This window comes from Macrobrachium rosenbergii, chromosome 25 (genome assembly GCF_040412425.1).
Source record: "Macrobrachium rosenbergii isolate ZJJX-2024 chromosome 25, ASM4041242v1, whole genome shotgun sequence".
NCBI classification, from domain to species: domain Eukaryota; kingdom Metazoa; phylum Arthropoda; class Malacostraca; order Decapoda; family Palaemonidae; genus Macrobrachium; species Macrobrachium rosenbergii.
The window spans coordinates 31948487-31969846 of record NC_089765.1 but is presented as its reverse complement, the minus strand read 5'-3'; the positions used below and the strand labels follow the sequence as shown (position 1 = coordinate 31969846).

General features: G+C 37.1%; 1 protein-coding gene across 10 annotated transcripts in view; it reads left to right on the top strand.

The window, feature by feature from the left end:
- The window catches only part of LOC136852537 (serine-rich adhesin for platelets-like), a 140863-nt gene that overhangs the window by 90588 nt on the left and 28915 nt on the right, over positions 1-21360 (top strand). For all 10 annotated transcript variants that reach the window (XM_067127264.1, XM_067127268.1, XM_067127263.1 and 7 more), the window contains exons 3-4: positions 8896-9028; positions 19865-20038. In XM_067127264.1, coding sequence (XP_066983365.1) covers positions 8896-9028; positions 19865-20038 — 307 coding nt within the window. The remainder of the gene's footprint in view (positions 1-8895; positions 9029-19864; positions 20039-21360) is intronic.

Here is a 21360-nt window from a genome sequence, read left to right as displayed (position 1 = left end):
ATGGTATATAGCCACCTAAAAACCGAACTGATGACGAAATACACTCAGAGAGTTATTTGGAAATAGACTTGGATAATGTGGAATGTTTAGGGGACTTGGAGGGAAATGGGCATTAATCTCCACACATTATGTTTTCTTGCAACTGTTTAGTTTTGCTTTCAGGAATATATTATCTAGCAAGCATAATTTCGTTTTACATAAGTTGTTGTTAGACTCGCATAATAAACTTTATTTTTTGTAAGCTAGGTTTTCATTTACATACCTTAGAAATGGGAACAGAGTTCAGAGAGAGAGACAGAGAGACAGAGGTCTTCAAGGCCATAGCTACCAGGGTGGCAAGGTAAGTGTTCCCCTATCCTAGGTGTCTGGGGGGGGATAACATATACGACAATATGGTAAAATGACAACTTATGCAGAAGACATGAAGAAACATATTTGTGCTGACAGACAAGGGATAACAGTATTTCCTCTGCTTTACTGGACATAATTTTCCATTTTCAGGTTGATACAACACTCAGCCAAAAGGATTTGTTGTTCAATTCTTGTTTTACAATACTCTAAGTGCTACAGAGAGAAAAGTTAGATTAACATACGTAAATTAATATGAACACGCTTAGGATTTGTGACAGTCACCTCTTGAGTCAAGCTTCTCCCTACATTCCAAGGCTTGATGCAAACAAACAAACGGAACTCCAACACTGTCATTCTTGCTTCTCCCTACATTTGGAGGCTTGGTGCAAACAAACAAATGGAATTCAACACTTGTCATTCTTGCTTCTCCCTACATTTGGAGGCTTGGTGCAAACAAACAAATGGAATTCAACACTTGTCATTCTTGCTTCTCCCTACATTTGGAGGCTGGTGCAAATAAACAAACGGAATTCAACACTTGTCATTCTTGCTTCTCCCTACATTTGGGATTGATGCACACATACAAGTGGAATTCAAATGTCATTCTTACTTCTTCCTACATTTGGAGGCTTGGTGCAAACAAACAAATGGAATTCAACACTCATTCTTGCTTCTCCCTCCATTTGGAGGCTTGGTACAAACAAACACACGGAATTCAACACTTGTCATTCTTGCTTCTCCCTACATTTGGGATTGATGCACACATACAAGTAGAATTCAAATGTCATTCTTACTTCTTCCTACATTTGGAGGCTTGGTGCAAACAAACAAATGGAATTCAACACTGTCATTCTTGCTTCTCCCTCCATTTGGAGGCTTGGTGCAAACAAACAAACGGAATTCAACACTTGTCATTCTTGCTTCTCCCTACATTTGGAGGCTGGTGCAAATAAACAAACGGAATTCAACACTTGTCATTCTTGCTTCTCCCTACATTTGGGATTGATGCACACATACAAGTGGAATTCAAATGTCATTCTTACTTCTTCCTACATTTGGAGGCTTGGTGCAAACAAACAAATGGAATTCAGCACTCATTCTTGCTTCTCCCTCCATTTGGAGGCTTGGTGCAAACAAACACACGGAATTCAACACTTGTCATTCTTGCTTCTCCCTATAGTGCAGCAGATAATTGCATATTTCATAAGAATCGTTCAGATAGTGAAACATGCATGAAATTTTGCACAAGTGCTCTTTTAAAGTTCCTCTATCAGAAAAGGGCGCTGGCCACGCAAAAATTTAATATGGCGGCCAAATTCCAAGATGGCGGCCAGTATCGACAGATTTTGGCTAATTTTTTCACTAGAATGGCATGTATTTGCTTCTAGCAATATGGTAAAGCTCTTCCATACTATTTCTTGTGAATATTATGTTTCTGTAGCTTCCCAGTACAGTTTACCTTTAAATATGGGGCTATATGGCTGCCAAGAAAAGGTAGAAACAATAATTATAATGAGAAATAATGCCCGTTCAACAATTATCGTTTTAAGCATGGATCTTGGTTTCTGTGGTTTTAGATCCTAATGAGGACATCTCTTTCGAATAACTCATCAATTTTGAAGGAAAATTAATAAATGTAAAAGAGTGTATGTCTGCACACAACCAGGGCACACTGGTGACATCACTGCTGTGTAACTCAGCATGGGGTTCAGTGCCAGCTAATCCAGCTTTACTAATCCTGTAGTCTTAGACTAGTAGTTGTAGTATAGTTTCGTTTAGTGTCCCAAATGCTTTCTAACAGCCCCAGACCAGCTATAGTTAGATAGCCGCACCTGAATAGACAGGATGTGCCAGCGCGGGAGAGCCGAGCCAAGGGTATGGGGGCTGTACATGATGGTTCATGTACTTACCCGGATGGTGTACAGATCACACGGGACTTAAATGGCACTGGATGAATGATCGGGCTAGGTGTAGGGAGACCGAACCTAGTTGAATCCCATACAGGAATGTGTGCTTTGTTTAAGGTGGTAAAAGGACAACCCCTCGGCCTTAATCAAAAAAGTGAAATCATGGCAGAATGTGATGCCAATCAATATTGAGCAGTAGAAAAACAAACTGGGTTTGTGTTGTCTTTGTCAGAAGGACAAAAGAGGTGAGCACTTGACATCACCTCCAAGTCATCATGTCCTAGACCATGATGGGTACACAATGCTGGCAAGGAACATTCCCATGTTCAGTGAAATTAATGAAATGCCACTGATAATGGATCCAGCAAGGCTGGATGAAGGTGATGGCATAGAGGCCACTCTCAGGAAAAATGCAGCAAAATACCATGTGAACTGTTGCTTGTTGTTTAACAACACTAAACTGGACCGTGCAAGAAAGCGACAATCCAATGACCAGACCAGCAACACTGAGACTAGTCGTGCAAAACTGCGCCGAACCAGTCATGACAATGAAGTTTGCATTTTCTGTGAGAAAGTGGCACCTGCATCTGATCTCAGACAGGCTAGTACTAAGGGCCTTGACTTGAAATTGCGTGAATGTGCAGAGATACTTAGTGATGGCAAGCTCCTTGCTAAGTTGACTGGTGGGGATGTCATTGCACAGGAGTTTAAGTATCACCATGCCTGTCTTTGTGCCCTCTACAACAGAAAAGGTCCTACCTGAGGAGCCTTGAGAAAGACCAAGGTAGCACTGAGTCAGAATCAGATGTGTATCCACTAGTTCTGTCAGAACTGATGACATACATTGTTGAAAACAACCTTTGTTCAGATGATCCAGTCACATTTCGGCTGGCAGATATTTGCCACCTCTACCAACAACGTCTGGAACAATTAGGTGTAGAGTCACCAAGTGTAAATTCCACGAGACTCAAAGACAAACTTCTGGCAGAAATTCCAGAACTTGAGGCTCATAAATCTGGCAGAGATGTATTACTTGCATTTCAAAAGGATGTGGGAAAAGCACTTGCTCAATCATCTGATCTTTCAGAGGCAGTTATCATTGCTAAAGCAGCAAATATTCTCAGAAAGTCTATACTTGATCATCAGTCACGGTTTGATGGCACATTTTCTGAGGCTTGTGTGCGAAATTCTGTGCCTCCTCTCCTGCTCCAGTTTGTAGGGATGGTTGAGCATGGGGCTGACATCAAGTCACAGTTACGATTTGGAGCATCAAAGTCAGACCAGGCCATTGCACAGCTCATGCAGTTCAACTGCTACTCCCCCGATACAAAGAGGGAGCAACAACTCATAGACACTCCAAAGACAGAGAAACACCATTCCCAGTCTACATGGGACTCTCAGTCTATGCCAAAACCAGGAAGAGAAACCTGGTTGAAATGCTACATCAGTATGGCCTCAGTATCTCTTATGACAGAGTACTGGAGGTCTCTGCACAGTTAGGAGATGCCACAGTTAGCAAATATGTGGAGGAGGGTGTGGTCTGTCCCCCAGTACTGCGAAAAGGGTTGTTCACCACTGCAGTGATGGACAACATCGACCACAACCCATCTGCAACTACTGCCACTACCTCCTTCCATGGAACTAGCATCTCCATATTTCAGCACCCCACCAAGGAGAACACTGGACAGGAAAGACAGCAACTAAAGTTTGCACCTGAGAAAGTGAGGTCGGTGCCTGAATTGCCGGACACATTCACAAACATCTCACCAGCTTCCTTTCAAACAAAGAACCCTGTGCCACCAAACACTGCAATACCAAAGCCACCCACAGATATCTTGGGGCCACAGCTTGCACTGGAGTATCAGTGGCTGACAAGGTCATAGTCACCCAGGAAATAGATGATGCAGTGAATCTGACGTGGTCAGCTCATCACGCTTCAATGAAGAGAAGCCCAGAATTTGAAGTAACCATAACTTCATTGCTTCCTCTCCTGCGTGATCAGGCTCATTTTGTTGCTACGATCAAACACGTGATGCAGAAAGTGCAGGATGTCACTGATTTTCTGAACCCTGGCCAGATACCCATAATCACAGCTGATCAGCCAATCTATGCCGTAGCAAAGCAGGTGCAGTGGCAGTGGCCTGATCAGTATGGCGAAGACAAGTATCTGGTAATGTTTGGTGGTCTGCACATTGAGATGGCAGCAATGACATCTCTTGGTACTCTTCTTCATGGCAGTGGTTGGACAGGAGCTCTGGTGGAGGCAGGAGTTGCTTCAGCTTACCAAATGTGGATGCAAAGCAGGCTGTCGGGAAAGGTGCAAGTGCTACAAGCTGGGTCTTCCCTGCACAGCTCTGTGCACTTGCAAATGTGAAGTCTAGATAAATATTGCCCTCTCTTCAGTAGATAATCTAGCTTGAGCATCCAACGTGTCATGCTATGCCTACCTTCTTATCCTCGAATTTTTCAAAGGTGTAGGTTGAGAGACCTATACATAGATTGGTTGCGTTTAGTCCGTATTTCTCTTCTTTTCTTTTTATGGTTACAGTCTTAGACACAATGTTGTATGTGACCATACCATTACTATTTCAGTTGAAAATAGCATATTAGTTAAACTGTCTGATCACATGAATATACCATTAAATAAAAACAGTTGGTCTCTATGTCTGCTAGCGCTGTGGAAAAAAAAAAAAAAACTTTTATGGCAACCATTTTGTACGCCATCTTGGTTACAATTCATTTAGTAAGGGGTTTTCAATAAAATGTGTGGTATGGAACATTTTATAACCTAAAAGTCGAGGTTTAAAAAAAAAAAAAACTGGCATATTCCATCCAATAGATGCTCCCAAACCAGTGAATCTCAACATAGATGGCGGCCATTTTGAAAAATAGCCGCCATCTTGATTTTCAGGTGGCCAGCGCCCTTACTAAGAGAGCGTAGTCTTAGGAATGTTTGTGCCAAATTTCATGCTTGTTTCACTATCTGAACGATTTTTACAGCAATCTGCTGCACTACTACATTTGGGATTGATGCACACATACAAGTGGAATTCAAATGTCATTCTTACTTCTTCCTACATTCGGAGGCTTGGTGCAAATAAACAAATGGAATTCAACACTCATTCTTGCTTCTCCCTATATGCGGAGGCTTGGTGCAAACAAGCAAACGGAATCTCAACACTGTCATTCTTGCTTCTCCCTGTATTTGTAGGCTTGATGCAAACAAGCAAATGTAATTTTAACACTGTCATTCTTGCTTTTCCTTGCATTTGGAGGCTTGGCGCAAAAAAGTTAACGGATTTTCAACCTTCTCATTATTGCTTCTCCCTACATTCGGAGACTTAGCGCAAACAACAACGGAATTCAACCCTGTCATTCTTGCTTCTCACTACATTCAGAGGCTTGGTGCAAACAAACTAACGAAATGCAACACTGTCATTCTTGCTTCTCTTTAGTGCATTTGGAGGCTTGGTGAAAAACAAACAGAATCCAACACTGTCATTCTTGCTTCTCCCTACATTCAGAGGCTTGGTGCAAACAAACAAACAGAATTCAACACTCATTCTTGCTTCTCCCTACATTCAGAGGCTTGGTGCAAACAAATACACAGAATTCAACACTCATTCTTGCTTCTCCCTACATTCAGAGGCTTGGAGCAAACAAACAGAATTCAACACTCATTCTTGCTTCAACAGAATTCAACACTCATTCTTGCTTCTCCCTACATTCAGAGGCTTGGAGCAAACAAACAGAATTCAACACTCATTCTTGCTTCAACAGAATTCAACACTCATTCTTGCTTCTCCCTACATTCAGAGGCTTGGTGCAAACAAACAAACGGAATCCAACACAGTCATTCTTGCTTCTCCCTACATTTGCAGTATTGGTGCAAATAAACAAATGAAATTTCAACACTGTCACTGTTGCTTCTCCCTACATTTGGCGGCTTCATGCAAACAAATAAACAGAATTCAACACTGTCATTCTTGCTTCTACACACATTCAGAGGCCTGGTGTAAAAACAAACGGAATTCAAGTCACTCTTGCTTCTCCCTACATTCAGAGGCTTAATGCAAACAAAAAAACGGAATTCAACACTACCATTCTTGCTTCTCCCTACATTTGGGGTCTTGGTGCAAACAAGCAATCAGAATTTCAACACTCATTCTTGCTTCTCCCTACATTCGGAGACTTGGTGCAAGCAAGCAAATACTGTAGACTTCAACACTGTCATTCTTGCTTCTCCCTACATTTGGAGTCTTGGTGCAAACAATTAATCAAAATTTCAACATTCATTCCTGCCTCTCCCTACATTTGGAGTCTTGGTGCAAACAAGCAATCAGAATTTCAACATTCATTCCTGCCTCTCCCTACATTTGGAGTCTTGGTGCAAACAAGCAATCAGGATTTCAACATTCATTCCTGCCTCTCCCTACATTTGGAGTCTTGGTGCAAACAAGCAAATAGAATTCAACGCTGTCATTCTTGCTTCTACCTTCATTCGGAGACTTGGTGCAAACAAGCAAACGGAATTCAACACTCACTCTTAACTAGTGGGTATAGGAAATGGATTGCTTACTGACATCCTCCTGGGTCGTAAAAAGAATGTACAATTTTGTCTTGCTTTTATAATCCTGATATCATCAAAAATTTTATAAAGTGTGCTATAACGATACATCACTCAGTAGTGTTTGAAAAACAAAAGCTAACCGATCATCAAAAATTGCTTACTTCCAATCAGAAAACACATTAATAGTGAGAATAAATTGTTCTACAATCAGTAAATAGTACAAGAAAGGTTAATGAACATAACAAAATTTAGGATAATTCATGCAAATAGAAATGTAGTATCGTAAGAGATCGAAGGCCTGAACTGATGGCAGGATTATTTAGGAAACTTGATGAATGAGGAAAATGGAAACGAGACTGAACTGAATGATGCAAGAATGAAAGTTTGAGCATGCTTGTAGAGAGGACTGGGACTGTGAAGGATTTAAGTAAGGCAGTTAGTAAGGGAAAAATATAAAGACATCAAGTACAGATGAGATTGCAAGCATGTTGCTGCAGTAACCTGGGATAATGTGATTGAGTGGCTGACAAGGTTGGTAATATATGTCTTAAGAAAAGTTTCCACAGGAATAGTTGTGAAGAATAACTGTTCCCTTGTCTAAAGGCAAAGTTGACAAAGCCAACTGTAAGAATTATATGGCTACATTACTTACTTAGCATACCAAGGAAGTTGAATAGTATGATTTTGGTGGTGAAAATACCAAAGATAACAGTAGGATTGATAGAAGAATGGCGTGGGTTTAAACATGGAAGATTGTGTGAACCAATTATATTTTTTGTAAGAAATATTCAGGGGGGCTTGAAAATCAAGGATAAAAGTGTATAGTATGTGAGCCCAAAAATAGTTTATGGCAGAATTAAGAAAGGCAACACGGAGGAAGCTGAGGATATATGGTACAAATAAATAAGATGTTAACGACGATTTAAACTTTATACGATGGAAGCAGCATGTTATTATGAGGCAGACGGAGTGACTTGCTATGTTTCCATGGTTATTTAATACAATTATGGAAGGAGTGATGAAAAAAATTTGAGAGAGGTGCAAAGTTGTGAGTTAGATAGCTGTGAATGGAATGTGGAACGGCTGATGTTTGCAGGTACTATAGTACTGACTGGGATAGTTGAAAACTACCGAATCTAATGAGTTTGATAGTGTTTGCAGCAGTAGAGAGTTACGGGTAAATGTGAGCTGCAGTAAGGTTATGAAGGTATAAGCCCTCTGTATAGGTGTAGAAAGTGACTGTCGTTATAGATTTCTGAAAACTAGTTCATCCATAATTTTGCAGCTAAAGCACGACTGGATCACCCTGTGTTTACACACACACACACACACACACACACACACACACACACACACACACACACATATATATATATATATATATATATATATATATATATATATATATATATATATATATATATATATATATATATACACAAACACAAGCACGTATGTATATATGTAATTTGCCTTATTGAGATGGTGCCTCAAGCTGTAACTTTTCCGTCTCCCATCCAGTATTCTGGATGAGGTTGCTACACCCCCTTCATTGCCACACTGACTGGGATTCTTTGCAGCTGACTGACTACTTGATACCTGACTCACTGTATAGGTCAAAAAGGCATTGTGGGTAGCTAGAACCGAATATTATCCCTTTATCCTTTTCTAAAATTTTCATGCTGATCTTTCCCAAGTAAGATTTTACACACACACACACACACACACACACACACATATATATATATATATATATATATATATATATATATATATATATATATATATATATATATATATGTGTGTGTGTGTGTGTGTGTGTGTGTGTGTGTGTGTGTGTGTGTGTTACAAATTCACGTCAACAAATCCTTCACAACTAAATGATCTAAATTACATCAAAACAAACTATCCCAATGTCAGATTCAGTCTCCAATACAGTCATAATAGATTAAAACAATATTATTACATGTTTTGGTGAATATCTAGAAATAGATGTCTAAGGGAGAAAGGTAAAATGAAAAGTGGTCACAATATTATTCAAATACGTTTTCCCCATTTCTTTTCCAGTTTGGAGAAGTACACCACTGTGGCTGTAAGAGCCAAAATCTCCGTAGAAGTCGAACAGAGAAAACGCCTTGGGGCTTGGGGAAAGAGGGTCCTAGTGCTCGACGGGACTACGCTTTACGCTTATAAAACAAAGGTAAGAACTCCCGTGGCTTTTATTTTTATTATTATTTGGGTAACCATACTGTGAAAAGTAGCGATAACGTAAGAAGGACGCAACAGTAATTCCCTACTCCAGGGACGTTATGTACCGTCCCAAAGCTCAGGCCAGGGCACTTTCATTTTGCACTTATATACAGGCCTGCAGTTCTATCGATGTTAAACACAGGGTTACCAAGAAAAAAAAATATACACACACGCAGACAATGGGTTTTAATTCTGTAAGATTATTCCTATTATTATTCAGCGAGAGCATATCTTTTTGTTACTGACAACTAAATACTGGCTGTAAATATAATCCACACAGTTAAACTGTATGACTATGGAAAAAATAAATTACAGTACAATACAGTCCACCATATTACAATAACTATTGATCATCAGACCAAACCTAAAGATTCGCCTTTATTATAAGCCCTGTGGTTATAAGGAACGCTCCAATCATTTTAAATTCAAATTACGACAAAACTACCGAAGAAAGCATACATTATAGCAACAAAAACCAACTTTACCTCCTACAGCAGCAGAAAAATTCAATGCAGAAAATTTGGTAAAACTCGACAAAGACTGAAAAATTAATTATCATATTCGTTGTGATGAAGGAAATGAAATACTGTTACGAACTGACAGACATAAGAAGAGTGTTTAAGTAGCAGCGGATTCCCTGAGTGCTTGTGTGCAGACAACCTCACGGGCCAATCCCATCCTGCACGAGGGCACAGTTACAATGAGTTCTGTGACTCTTCCGAAGCATGAACATCAGTTTTTATTCAGTAATCTATAAATTTACAAACGCATTCTAGCACAGTAAAAAAAAAAAAAAAAAAAAAGTTATAAAATTGCCGTTAAAATAAAGTAACTTCTTCCTCAAACCTTTATTCTTCTCTGACATAATCACAGCTTGCTCGGCTAGGGGAGAGATTCAGTTCCATTTCAGTGTATTTGATAAAGGATTAAATTCCCTAAACTACCGCATCAACCACATTTCTTACCGCAGTGGCGTTACTTCATCCTACGGAGAATGACCACATTAAAACTCCATAGATGTAACTTGTCAAGGAAGTATCGAAAGAATTAAAACCTATGGATACGGCTATATATAAAACTACAATATGTATCTATAACTAACATTATATATATATATATATATATATATATATATATATATATATATATATATATATATATATATATATATATATATATATATACCAATATGTATGTATGTAATATATATATATATATATATATATATATATGTATATGTATATTATATATATTTATTTATTATGTACGTAAATATATATAAACATATATATATGTATATATTCCTGAACGTACATGCAGTGTGTATGTACATATTTATACGTGTGTGCGTGCAATATAATATTCATGTTCCAGAAAGTTTTGTTGCAATCAACAAAGCTTTTGCAGACATTAAGCATAAGAATATAGAAGCAGAAATACAATAAACAAAAAAACAACGTATTCAGTAGTTAAATTTCACGTATCAAACATGATGGAAAGTGATGAATTTAGAAAAAGTGATCAGTCCTAAACCTGCTCCATATAAAAATCCTCTGCGTATTTCACCAGATAGGTCACGGGTGATACATCAACCACCCCAAGCAATTCGGGCTGAGAAAAACCTACGTGTAAAGTAAACGGAGCTTATTAGATGGCTGGAGTGTACTCAATTCCGTCTTATTTATGAAGCTCTTTAATGAAATTATGACTTGAAAGCACAAAGTTTCTGTAGGTTAATATATCATCGATTTTATATTTAACTTGGCAAACTTTGCAATCCATGGTAGCACTGTGTTTAGGCCTTAAATAGGTTTTTACGAAACCTATTTAATTTTGTGGGTAAGGGGCTAAAATACATGCAAGCAATTATACTTTTATCCAATCTGTCGACGAAAACAGCAAGGCAACAACAGAGCACAGTACAGTATTGGACTATATCTACACCTAGTTTTAATGCACTTATGAAAGTTGATATCTAAGACGCAGCTGCTCTCGCTCTCTCTGTCTCCCTCCCTCTAACAATATTTTGTTCACATGTAATTTCATTTTTACTGAACCAGTTCTTTTATCTTTTATTTTCAATCGACTAGTTCTTTTAAAGTGGCATTGAACACCTGAAACATTAATATGCTTATACCAATAAGGAGGTTTTCGCTAACACGTAATGATCTTCAATTTGCATATTGTATACCTTTTTGCCAGTTTCATCTGATCTGATGAATATTAAAGAGAAAATTTAATTATTATAAATGGACCCATACTTGCATTCCAGGGTGTCTCTCTCTCTCTCTCTCTCTCTCTCTCTCTCTCTCTCTCTCTCTCTCTCTCACACAGACACACAATTTTTTTCGTTGTTTTATGCTCAGTCTCATTCTCCTACTACCTCCCTCTTCTCTAGGGAGTGTTAAGCCGCAATTTAATTAACAAAAGTAGTGTTCTGCTGCATTATTCATTCCCTAAACCTATAATCCCGTTAATTAACTATATTCTTCACTAAATTATTGCATATACGACCATTCGAATAATAAACGACAAGACTATCCTACATGAATCAGAACACATTGGTTGCCATGGTAAAGTCAGGACACCTTCCGCCCCGATTAAGTGACAAGATTCCAATCATTCCTTACAATACATGCTGTGAAACAAAGAGCATGTGGTCGCAATTAACACCAAGTGTTATCAAATGTTTATATTCATCAGGCACAGTGCAAATTGTGTAAAGCAAATCATGGAGTGAGAGCATGGTATAAAATCTTGGGTTTACCAGTGGCCCCTACCCCACTTCTATAATATTTATCTACAATAATATAGCTGGCTGTGACGTCTTTGTGCAATCGGGGGATGCCAATGCACGCACCAACAGTATTATCTTTTCTCTAACCAACAATCGTGTCACTAGTGAGATACTAAAACTAACAGGGATCCTGAAACACTCCTCTGAGGAACAGCAGAAAAGCTAGACCTTGCCTAACGTAAACAGCAACCTTCTTGCCACCGTACGCGATATCAATTACATATATTCCAGCACTTGAGCAACTAGTTGCATCTCCAAGGACAATCGAGAAGCAAGTGTCAAGATTCGAGGTACAAATGAGGCCATAAGGATCACCATTTATACAACCTTCGGAGATAAGCTAGAGATAAGGATAGATACTGGATTGCAGCGACTTGCAATCTACACTTGCTCATTCAGTTGGATTTGTTTATTTAATGCCTTGGCAGGTGCTGGTGTGTGAATACTTTGCAACTAGATCAACCTGAAAAGTGACGTTAATACAAGACCTTATATATAAGCTTCGAGTTGGTCTTTGAAAGCGGTATACAGTTTGTTCATAGAAGATAGGAACCCACATTACTAAATAAGCCTTTTAAAGATGTGATAGTTAAAATGATCTTGACAATATTGTAGATTATATAAAATGCTTTTAAAAAGTCCACTTCATAACGAATACATATGCTTTGGTAAGGTAACCTGGAGTTAACTCTAACACGGTCTTAGTCTATGTATGCAGTTATATTCACGCCAACCTAATTAGCAATAACAATGTTATATTGACCATACATACCACTGGCCTCTAAGGTACGGATTCCAAGTCGTTTTCTGCAAAACGTAAACACCACCAGATCATACCAGGACCCAGCTCATCTCTTCAACATCTCTGACAAAGAACAGAGGATAATTCATCAAGTGTAACTTGGACACATTCTGAGGAAGATTACCTTCTCTTCAGAAGATAAATAACTAACAGCTTCAGTAGTAGTAGCACCTAGTTCATATGAATGGGTCCCAGCATCGAAACTAGCAAGGCAATTCCATTTTACTGAAAGAGAATAATCATGCATTGATGAAGAGAGAGACGGAAAGAAATATCTACTGTATAAAGCTAGTCTCTTATATATGAAATCATTGGCTACTCTGTTATTGAAACGCACAGATAAGCAAGGCACATGACTGAGGGTCAAAAAGGCTGAAAATTGGTATCCCACAAGAACGGAGCTAAAAACAATTTTTATCGAGGGGATGGCTTGGAAGTTGGAATTTAACAAATACTGATCAAAATGGGTCATATAATTACTCCTATAATAAGGGACCACATGACGTGGAATGGAATGGAATAGAATATGTGATTTAGGCATAAAGCCAAGCACTGGGACACATGACTTGAGACTGATCTCAGATTATGATACAAATTCCCTTTTTTCAGATGATAACATTTGCAAGACAAGGAAAGAGGTTATTCAAAACACAGCATTTGGTTGATATGTTACATGGAAATTTTCAGACAGTTTATAAACCTGGATCCAAAGTTGTGATTAATGAATCAATGGTTCCATTTCATGGAAGGTTATCCTTTAGAAAGTACATCCTAAGAAAAAAGTCTTCAAGTATGGATGCAAAATATACAAACTGCACTTCTGGCGCCTATACTTGGAATTATCTCGTGTTTGTTGGTAAACCAGCAAATAGCTCACCTTTTAATCATATAGAAGCAATGGTAAGCCAAGTGTCCAAAAATTTGCAGAAATGCAAGAGAACAAATCTATGGAGATAGTTAGTATTCTTCAGTTGCTCTAGCAGAATGTTTGCTAGATCAAAAAACCTATTACCACGGAACTATTAGGAAACAACATTGCTACCCAAAGATTTTACTACGGATAGACTGAAAAGAGGAAAATTGACTAGCACCAGAGAATAGGAAAGGAGTGAACCTCTGCAACTGGAAGGTCAAAAAGTTCTAGTTCTAGAACAAAAGCGAGGACTTCGTCTAATTTCAGAATAAAAGAGGAAAGGAATCTAAGCAAAGAAAAGAGATGTGTATGATCATAATGGTTTCTTAGTAATAACATTCTTGCACTTGAATACTGTTCTTAGGTAACACAGCTGTTGCGAATGCCCCGATATTATACAAGAAGTCTTTGACGGGAAAACTGTACACGTCTTCGACTTCCAAAAATTACCCATCCCTTCCTTAGTAGAAGATTCTCAGACTAAAACTCCTAAAGCAGGGAAAATGCAGTTCTGCATTCAGAGGTCAACCAATTCATGCCTTGCAAGACGCTGAAGGTACTGACAAAAAATCTCTGAACCTTGCCAAGGATGTTATGAGATTTTCTCGGGTAACAGACTCTCTGACATGCCCATCACAAGGTTTATATTGCGATTCATGTGAAAGAAATCCATTTCTATGTCTACTTTTTTAAACTGAAACAAGATACTGGAAATATGTGAAATCGCAAACAATGGAGATTTAATATGATCAAGAAAAAGTCCTACTTTTTCAAGCATTTATTACTTTGATTTCATCTGTTTTATGAAAAATTTGTAAATAGAATTGCAATATTTAGTATTTTTTTGTATTAAATATTTTGTATAAAATCTTCATTAACTAAATTTGTAGGCAATTGCGTCATTTTTATTTACAGAAACTGAAATTTCGGTTACAAATGTCTTCCATTATTCATTGAAAGGTAGATTATGGCGCTTTAAACCCACAATTTTCTTATATATTTGAAGTTTTTTGAGATAAAGAAATCAAAATATTTTGGGCACTGGTGGGTCACCAGCAAGATTCTCGTTTTTAAATGACCCACAGGGGGGATCACTCAGCAAGAAACCTACTGATCTACAAATAGAATTGAATTAAATATAAAATTTAGGCCAAAGGCCAAGCACTGGGACCTATGAGATTATTCAGCGCTGAAACGGAAATTGACAGTAAAAGGTTTGAAAGATGTAACAAGAGGAAAACCTCGCAGTTGCACTATGAATCAACTGTTAGGAGAGGGTGAAAAGTAAGATGGAAGAAAAAGAATAAGAAAGGAGGTATAGGAAAAGGAACAAAAGGGGTTGCAGCTAGGGCCCGACGGCACGCTGCAAAGAACCGTAAGTAATGTCTACAGTGCATCGCATGAGGTGCACTGACGGCACTACCCCGCTACTATACCTTGGGAAAAACGTTCACCAAGGTTATTTAAGGCAAATGCACCCACAATGACTTTTCGGGTTGGTCTACGGTAAATAGTAACTTAACGCATTCGATCATAATTCGAACCGTAACCATTTCAAGTTGGTACATTAAGCCTCAACATTTTTATCTATTTATTTTTGCAGCATAAAAAAATCAATCATCTGGTAACCAATCTTGCCACTTGCCGATGTCATTTCCCTTTAAAGTAAGCATTACGATTTGCTGGCTTTGATTTTTCCATTATGTTCCCAAATTCCACCATAAATGTGTTTTCCTGATAAGTAAAAAAAAATCCAGTTCTAGCTACCATCAGGATGGAAATTGGGAGCTACAGTTCTATCAGCTTCTTCACAGGCTGTTACTACTGTAACTAGATGATACTGTGTGTGTGTGTGTATGTATGTATGTATGTATGTATATATATATATATATATATATATATATATATATATATATATATATATATATATATATATATATATATATATATATATATATATAGTGTATATATATATCAAAATGTTAGCAATGTTTCTTCGATTGGCAAATTCAATCCTATGCAGGAATAAGGACACCAGTGCTAAAATCCTTAACACTTTCTTTACTACTATTGGCAACGTTTAGGGAATTCTCTGTCCTCCTCATTTTGCTGAGAAGTGAAAAAAATACAGAATAAACAAACGTAATATTAAATATATCTGTATAAAGATAACAGCATGTAGGAGACATGCAATGTCACGGATTTTATATTTACAGTAAGAAAATAGTTATTAAAACAAAAGAAAAAAATTATCCAAAAATTCACTGAAGTTAATTATAATATATATATATATATATATATATATATATATATATATATATATATATATATATATATATACATATATATATTACCACACACATTCTCCTCTTAAGAAGAGGCGATGCTGGAACAGTACAGCCCTTCTGTTTCTAAGCAAGTCGTCTTGACACGAACAGGTGCTGGTAGACTCATATAGTTAAGTTAGGAGCGATCCAATCCAACAAATGTGATCCAAGCACCACTGTACCACAGCACCCATAAGCCTTTTGTCCTATCAGGTGTTAGTAAAATTATGTTTCAGTCCTACTTGTGTCTCCTGAGGTGCAACTGCACTCTACATCCCTGGTGGTGGTAACCCCAGTTATCGAACTTCTGGTACCCAATTCACTGAATAGTTCAAAATGGGCACAATGGGATTTAACGTGAACTTGAATTATGCCCGTCTTCACCCAGGAGTCAAGCTTGGGTAACCCTAGTAATATACATGTCACTCAATTGGCTGCTAGACTTGTTTCCCTTCCTGGCAACCTGGCCAGGTCGCGGAGCTAGCAACTAAATCCCTAAGCAAAAACATCATGACAGAGATACATAGCAAAGAATTAAACCCGTCGAGAAAAAAAAAACAAATATATACAACTCAGCCTTTGCTTGAGACTCAAAACCATTTCTACGAAAAACAGTTTCAGACCCTCTAACCTAATTAATTTTTAATCGACAGATTAAATAATAAATTCACTATACTATAAAAAACATGCATAATCAACTTAAAGCTAATAATTTTCCATGAGAAATCTGATTACACAAAGAAAGATATTCCAGTACATAAAATAATAAATTATAATTCCGCACTGAGTTAACTAAAAAAATTCACAATTACCAATATTTAATCAAGAAATTATTACACTAAGTGTTATTGTGAATTATTTTCCAAATACAATCATTGAAGCACTGATATGATTCGCAATTTCCCCCCAAAAAATCTGTGTTGGAAAAATAATTTTTAAAGTCACACTTTTTCTTTTTTCGTAAAAACTGAAGACAAAAAAGAATGTGCTTTCTCTTTCCATCTCTCAGGACAAAGGTTAAACATTCCTTCTGGCCTAAAATTGGGAGCTCCAAAATGAGGTCGTGCATGATTCTTCTCTAAAAACCAGTTAAAGAACAAGAGAAAGAGGTATTTAAAAAACGAGGTTACGCTATGCCTTTGCCCTGTGATTCCCTTCCTGCATTTTCTGTGGCTTCTCAATCCGCTTAAGAGGGATCTCCACTGAATAACTGGCTGACTTACTTACATATTTTTGGAAGCTAAGAAGCATGAAAATAACCTATTCGGCCTGCTGTGCCAAAACTTTAATTTTTCTCAACTGTTACTTTTCACTTGAAGAAATAAAAGCTCATTTATATGCCTTCCCTTAGTTCATTTCAAATTAATCATGAATATCAATCAACATACGCTAATTTCTACTGCTGGCCTCTGAGCGAGTATTTGGCCATTGTGCTAGTGTTTGGCAACAACAGTGTCTAAAAAAGAATTGCTAGTAACAGGAAAAGTAGAATCAGGAAGGAAATACTTTTCAAGTTTGGACGGCAGAATGTTAAAGTTGAGTGAGGAAGGCTCGTTTGCTTCTTGCTCTGGTTTCTCAGAATGGTGAAAGACTTTGATCGGCCCTGAAATGAGCTGAGTTACCACTAGCAGAAGAACAAATGCTAATGCATAGTTGCTGAAAGGTTATTTACACGTAAATGGAAAGGGGTAACAGACTACTAACGACACCGAGATTTAAAGCAAAAACGTCATGTGAAATTTGATATCAATATGCAATGAAATAACTACGAGCGATTAAAAAATTTCTTTTACGTGCATATGGAAATCTGAAAAGGTTACTATGTAGAACAGTATTTTCTAGAAACTTCGGTGGATCTCAGATAAAAAAAAAACTCAAAAACAAAGAAACCAAAATACAAGAACAACTCAAAATATGAAAGACGAGGATGTGGATCCGAAAACTGCCTGGGGATAGGCACTCATTATATGTAACCGATAGGTATTAATTAGAGTAACTGACACATTTTCGCTTATAAAAATTTTACTTGCATGAGGTGTGAGGGTGCCACCTTCAAGCAATGGCCCTTACTCCCCGAAAGTACATCACGCAAGACTGTTTTCCAAGAGCTCAAACACAAGCATGTGAACCTGGATGTTGTCAGCATTATCAAATCCACTCTGGTGCGGCCATGTTGGAACCGCTGAACACACACACACACACACACACACACACACACACATATATATATATATATATATGTGTGTATATATATATATATATATATATATATATATATATATATATATATTATATATATATGTGTGTGTGTGTGTGTGTAAATACATAAACACACACATATATATATATATATATATATATATATATATATATATATATATATATATATATATATATATATATATATATATGTATTTATGTATATATAAATGTGTAAACAAAAAAATTATTAAGATAAGAAAAAAGTTTATACATAAAATATCGCAATATGTATCTACTTTGGTTATTAGCATGTGGTCTTGTCCGATAACTTTCTAATATATGCCTAGCTGTTATATAATTGGAAAAGGAAGATGTCTTACCTAGATCCAGGTCACTTTAGTACACGTTCAACTCGTCATAAGCCATTTAGGATTAACCAAGTACATTATGATCTCAGTTTAAACAAGTAAAAAATGCGCCGAAGTGTCTTCGGCACAATCGAGTTTTCTGTATAGCGTATAATGCTGTATGAAACTCTCAGCCACACCGTGTAAGTGCAATGCATGGGTTATACATAGACATTATGGAAGAGGGCTAACATTTTCAGTTATGTCAAGATGACTGCAACTTTTGACCATAGATGGATAAAGAAAAAGTTTTCAGCTGGTGAAAATGCAAACTGTGCTGAAAACAGTCAGTCATTCCAAGTCAATTAACGTCAGGATGACAATAATCTCCATAGCCCATACAGTATTCTAATTGCCCTAATTCTTTTTAACCTAAACACAAACTTTACTATTATAATTGACAAGTTCATATAATCACCTTTTCAGAAATCTCACAACTGAACACGAGTTCAGAGGTCTGTTATATTATAAGAACAAGGAAATTCAGCTATTACGCCTGCACCGAAAACTCTCAAGTATGCAGCACACGAGCTGTAAAAATTTCTCCTGTAAATGTGTCCATTTCTATTAGCCCATACAGCACATTTGTGTTTACTCTTTGTTAAAAGGATACATAAGAGAAATGATTGGTAAATAAGATTTGATGAAAATTTAATTCTTCTTAACCAAAACACAATATTATATTCATCAGGCCATCTACTCAAGATTTATTCTGGGAGAAATCAAGTTGAGAGAAATCAACGAAAATTCAAACAGTTTCCACACGAGCTGTACAAATTGCTCATTCAAATGTGTCCATTTCTCCTAAAATATTAGAATCTCAGACTGCCGACTGATAAATATGAGTCAAATTTCTATCTTCTATTCTATCTTTCTTGATATCATGCAAACACGGACGCAAAATTAGAAAGGAATGGTGCAAATATCAAACATCATCCATCGAACGCTAGCAATTCTAAGCCATTTGTGTAAAAATATTGTGAATGTGTATATGCCGTGTATATATATATATATATTATATATTCTATTATATATATATATATATCATAAACATATATATAAATTAGAATATATATATATATATATATATATCCCAACATAATATATATATACATATAAACACTTCCACCAAACGCATTATCAATAAACGGTTGACATTAATTTTTGCTGTTACATACTGAATCTTACTGCTTACATTTTGAGAGAAAAATTAGATATAAATTTGGCGTAAAAATTTATCCTCCCTCGGATCTGTTAGTACATAATTTTGGTGAACTTCAACTGAATTATTACTGAATATCTTCGTCAAGGTTGCTCAAGTTATTTTGATTCTCACAGGGAGATGGTGGAAGTGTGGGTGGCTGGGCAATTGCTGGAGCTGATGTCCATGTCAGGCGAAGCGGTGACTCGAACAGGGAAGATGGACGGCATATTCTCGTCATTGCTCGTCCTCCGGTATACAAGCTTGTTTTTGCTTTCTCAACAGTCTACGAACAAGCCAGGATGATACAGGTATGTATATCAAGTTAATTTACGCTCTTAATTTACACCAATATAAACATTTATTTTACATACCTTCATCCCACCACAATAATGAAAACTTAGGTTTTTACAGATACCATTACCTGATATGGTTCATTCTTAATTGCCAACCTTTCAACTGAAAGTGACATGAATGTTTCATGAACTTCCTAGTACCTGTGCCGTTTAATTGGCATATCAAAGAATTTTAGCTGTCAGGGTTCTGCTCTCCCTAATTTATAACTTGCCAAGAATTACGAATTTTAAGGCTCTTGTCGCAAAAGGAGAATTAAACTCAGTTGAACAATCCAAAATAAACCACATTAATGAAGATGGCATTTGAGTTTTAACTACAATCATTATTCCTGTTATGTTCAAAGACCAATCGGACGAGCAAACAAATGCCTTTTTCTTGCACAGGCCTGAAGAAAAACGTAAAAGAAAAAGAAACGGAGAAAGGTGGGATTCATCCACGATGGCGGCAAGCAACCACTTTTTAAGGAAAGAACAGTTTTAAGTAACGGAAAGCAAAAGGAAATGAAAAAAGTACTATACAATTGGATACATTCCAGCTACTCCCAACAAGTTCTTAATTTCATCATTTAATCCGAAATATCTGAAGTTATCAAACATTGCAGATTAACTCATATGAAATCTAGGTCTTAACTAGAAAAGTATTTTGTATACAAAACTTCAGTCCATTAGTGGGCAGCTGACTTTCTGGCCACAAAGTCTGCAGACCCTTGCAGCAGTAAGCGTCACTAAATAATTCTGAATTAATGGATGCCTCGGTCTCAAGAACTTAATTTGACTGGGCAGCTTGTACAAGTCCTGATTTTTAGCAAGGTGGCTCCAACATAAAACAAGTAAAAATTGCACCGAAGTTTCTTCGGGGCAATCGAGCTTTCTGTACAGCGTACAATCAAAACACCGAAAATACATCTATCTTTCGGTGGTCTCGCTATAATGCTGTATGAGCCCCGGCCCATGAAACTTTAACAACGGCCCGGTGTCGCCTGTCCTATATCGTTGCCAGACGCACGATTATGGCTAACTTTAACCTTAAATAAAATAAAGAATACTAAGGCTAGAGGACTACAATTAGGTATGTTTGATGATTGGAGGATGGATGATCAACATATTAATTTGCAGCCCTCTAGCCTCAGTAGTTTTTAAGATCTGAGGGCGGACAGAAATAGTGCGGACGGACAGACAAAGCTGGCACAATAGGTTTTCTTTTACAGAAAACTAAAAAAAAAAAAAAATCTAATCCAAAGTCCTTCCATATGTCACCTCTTCAATAAACACAACAG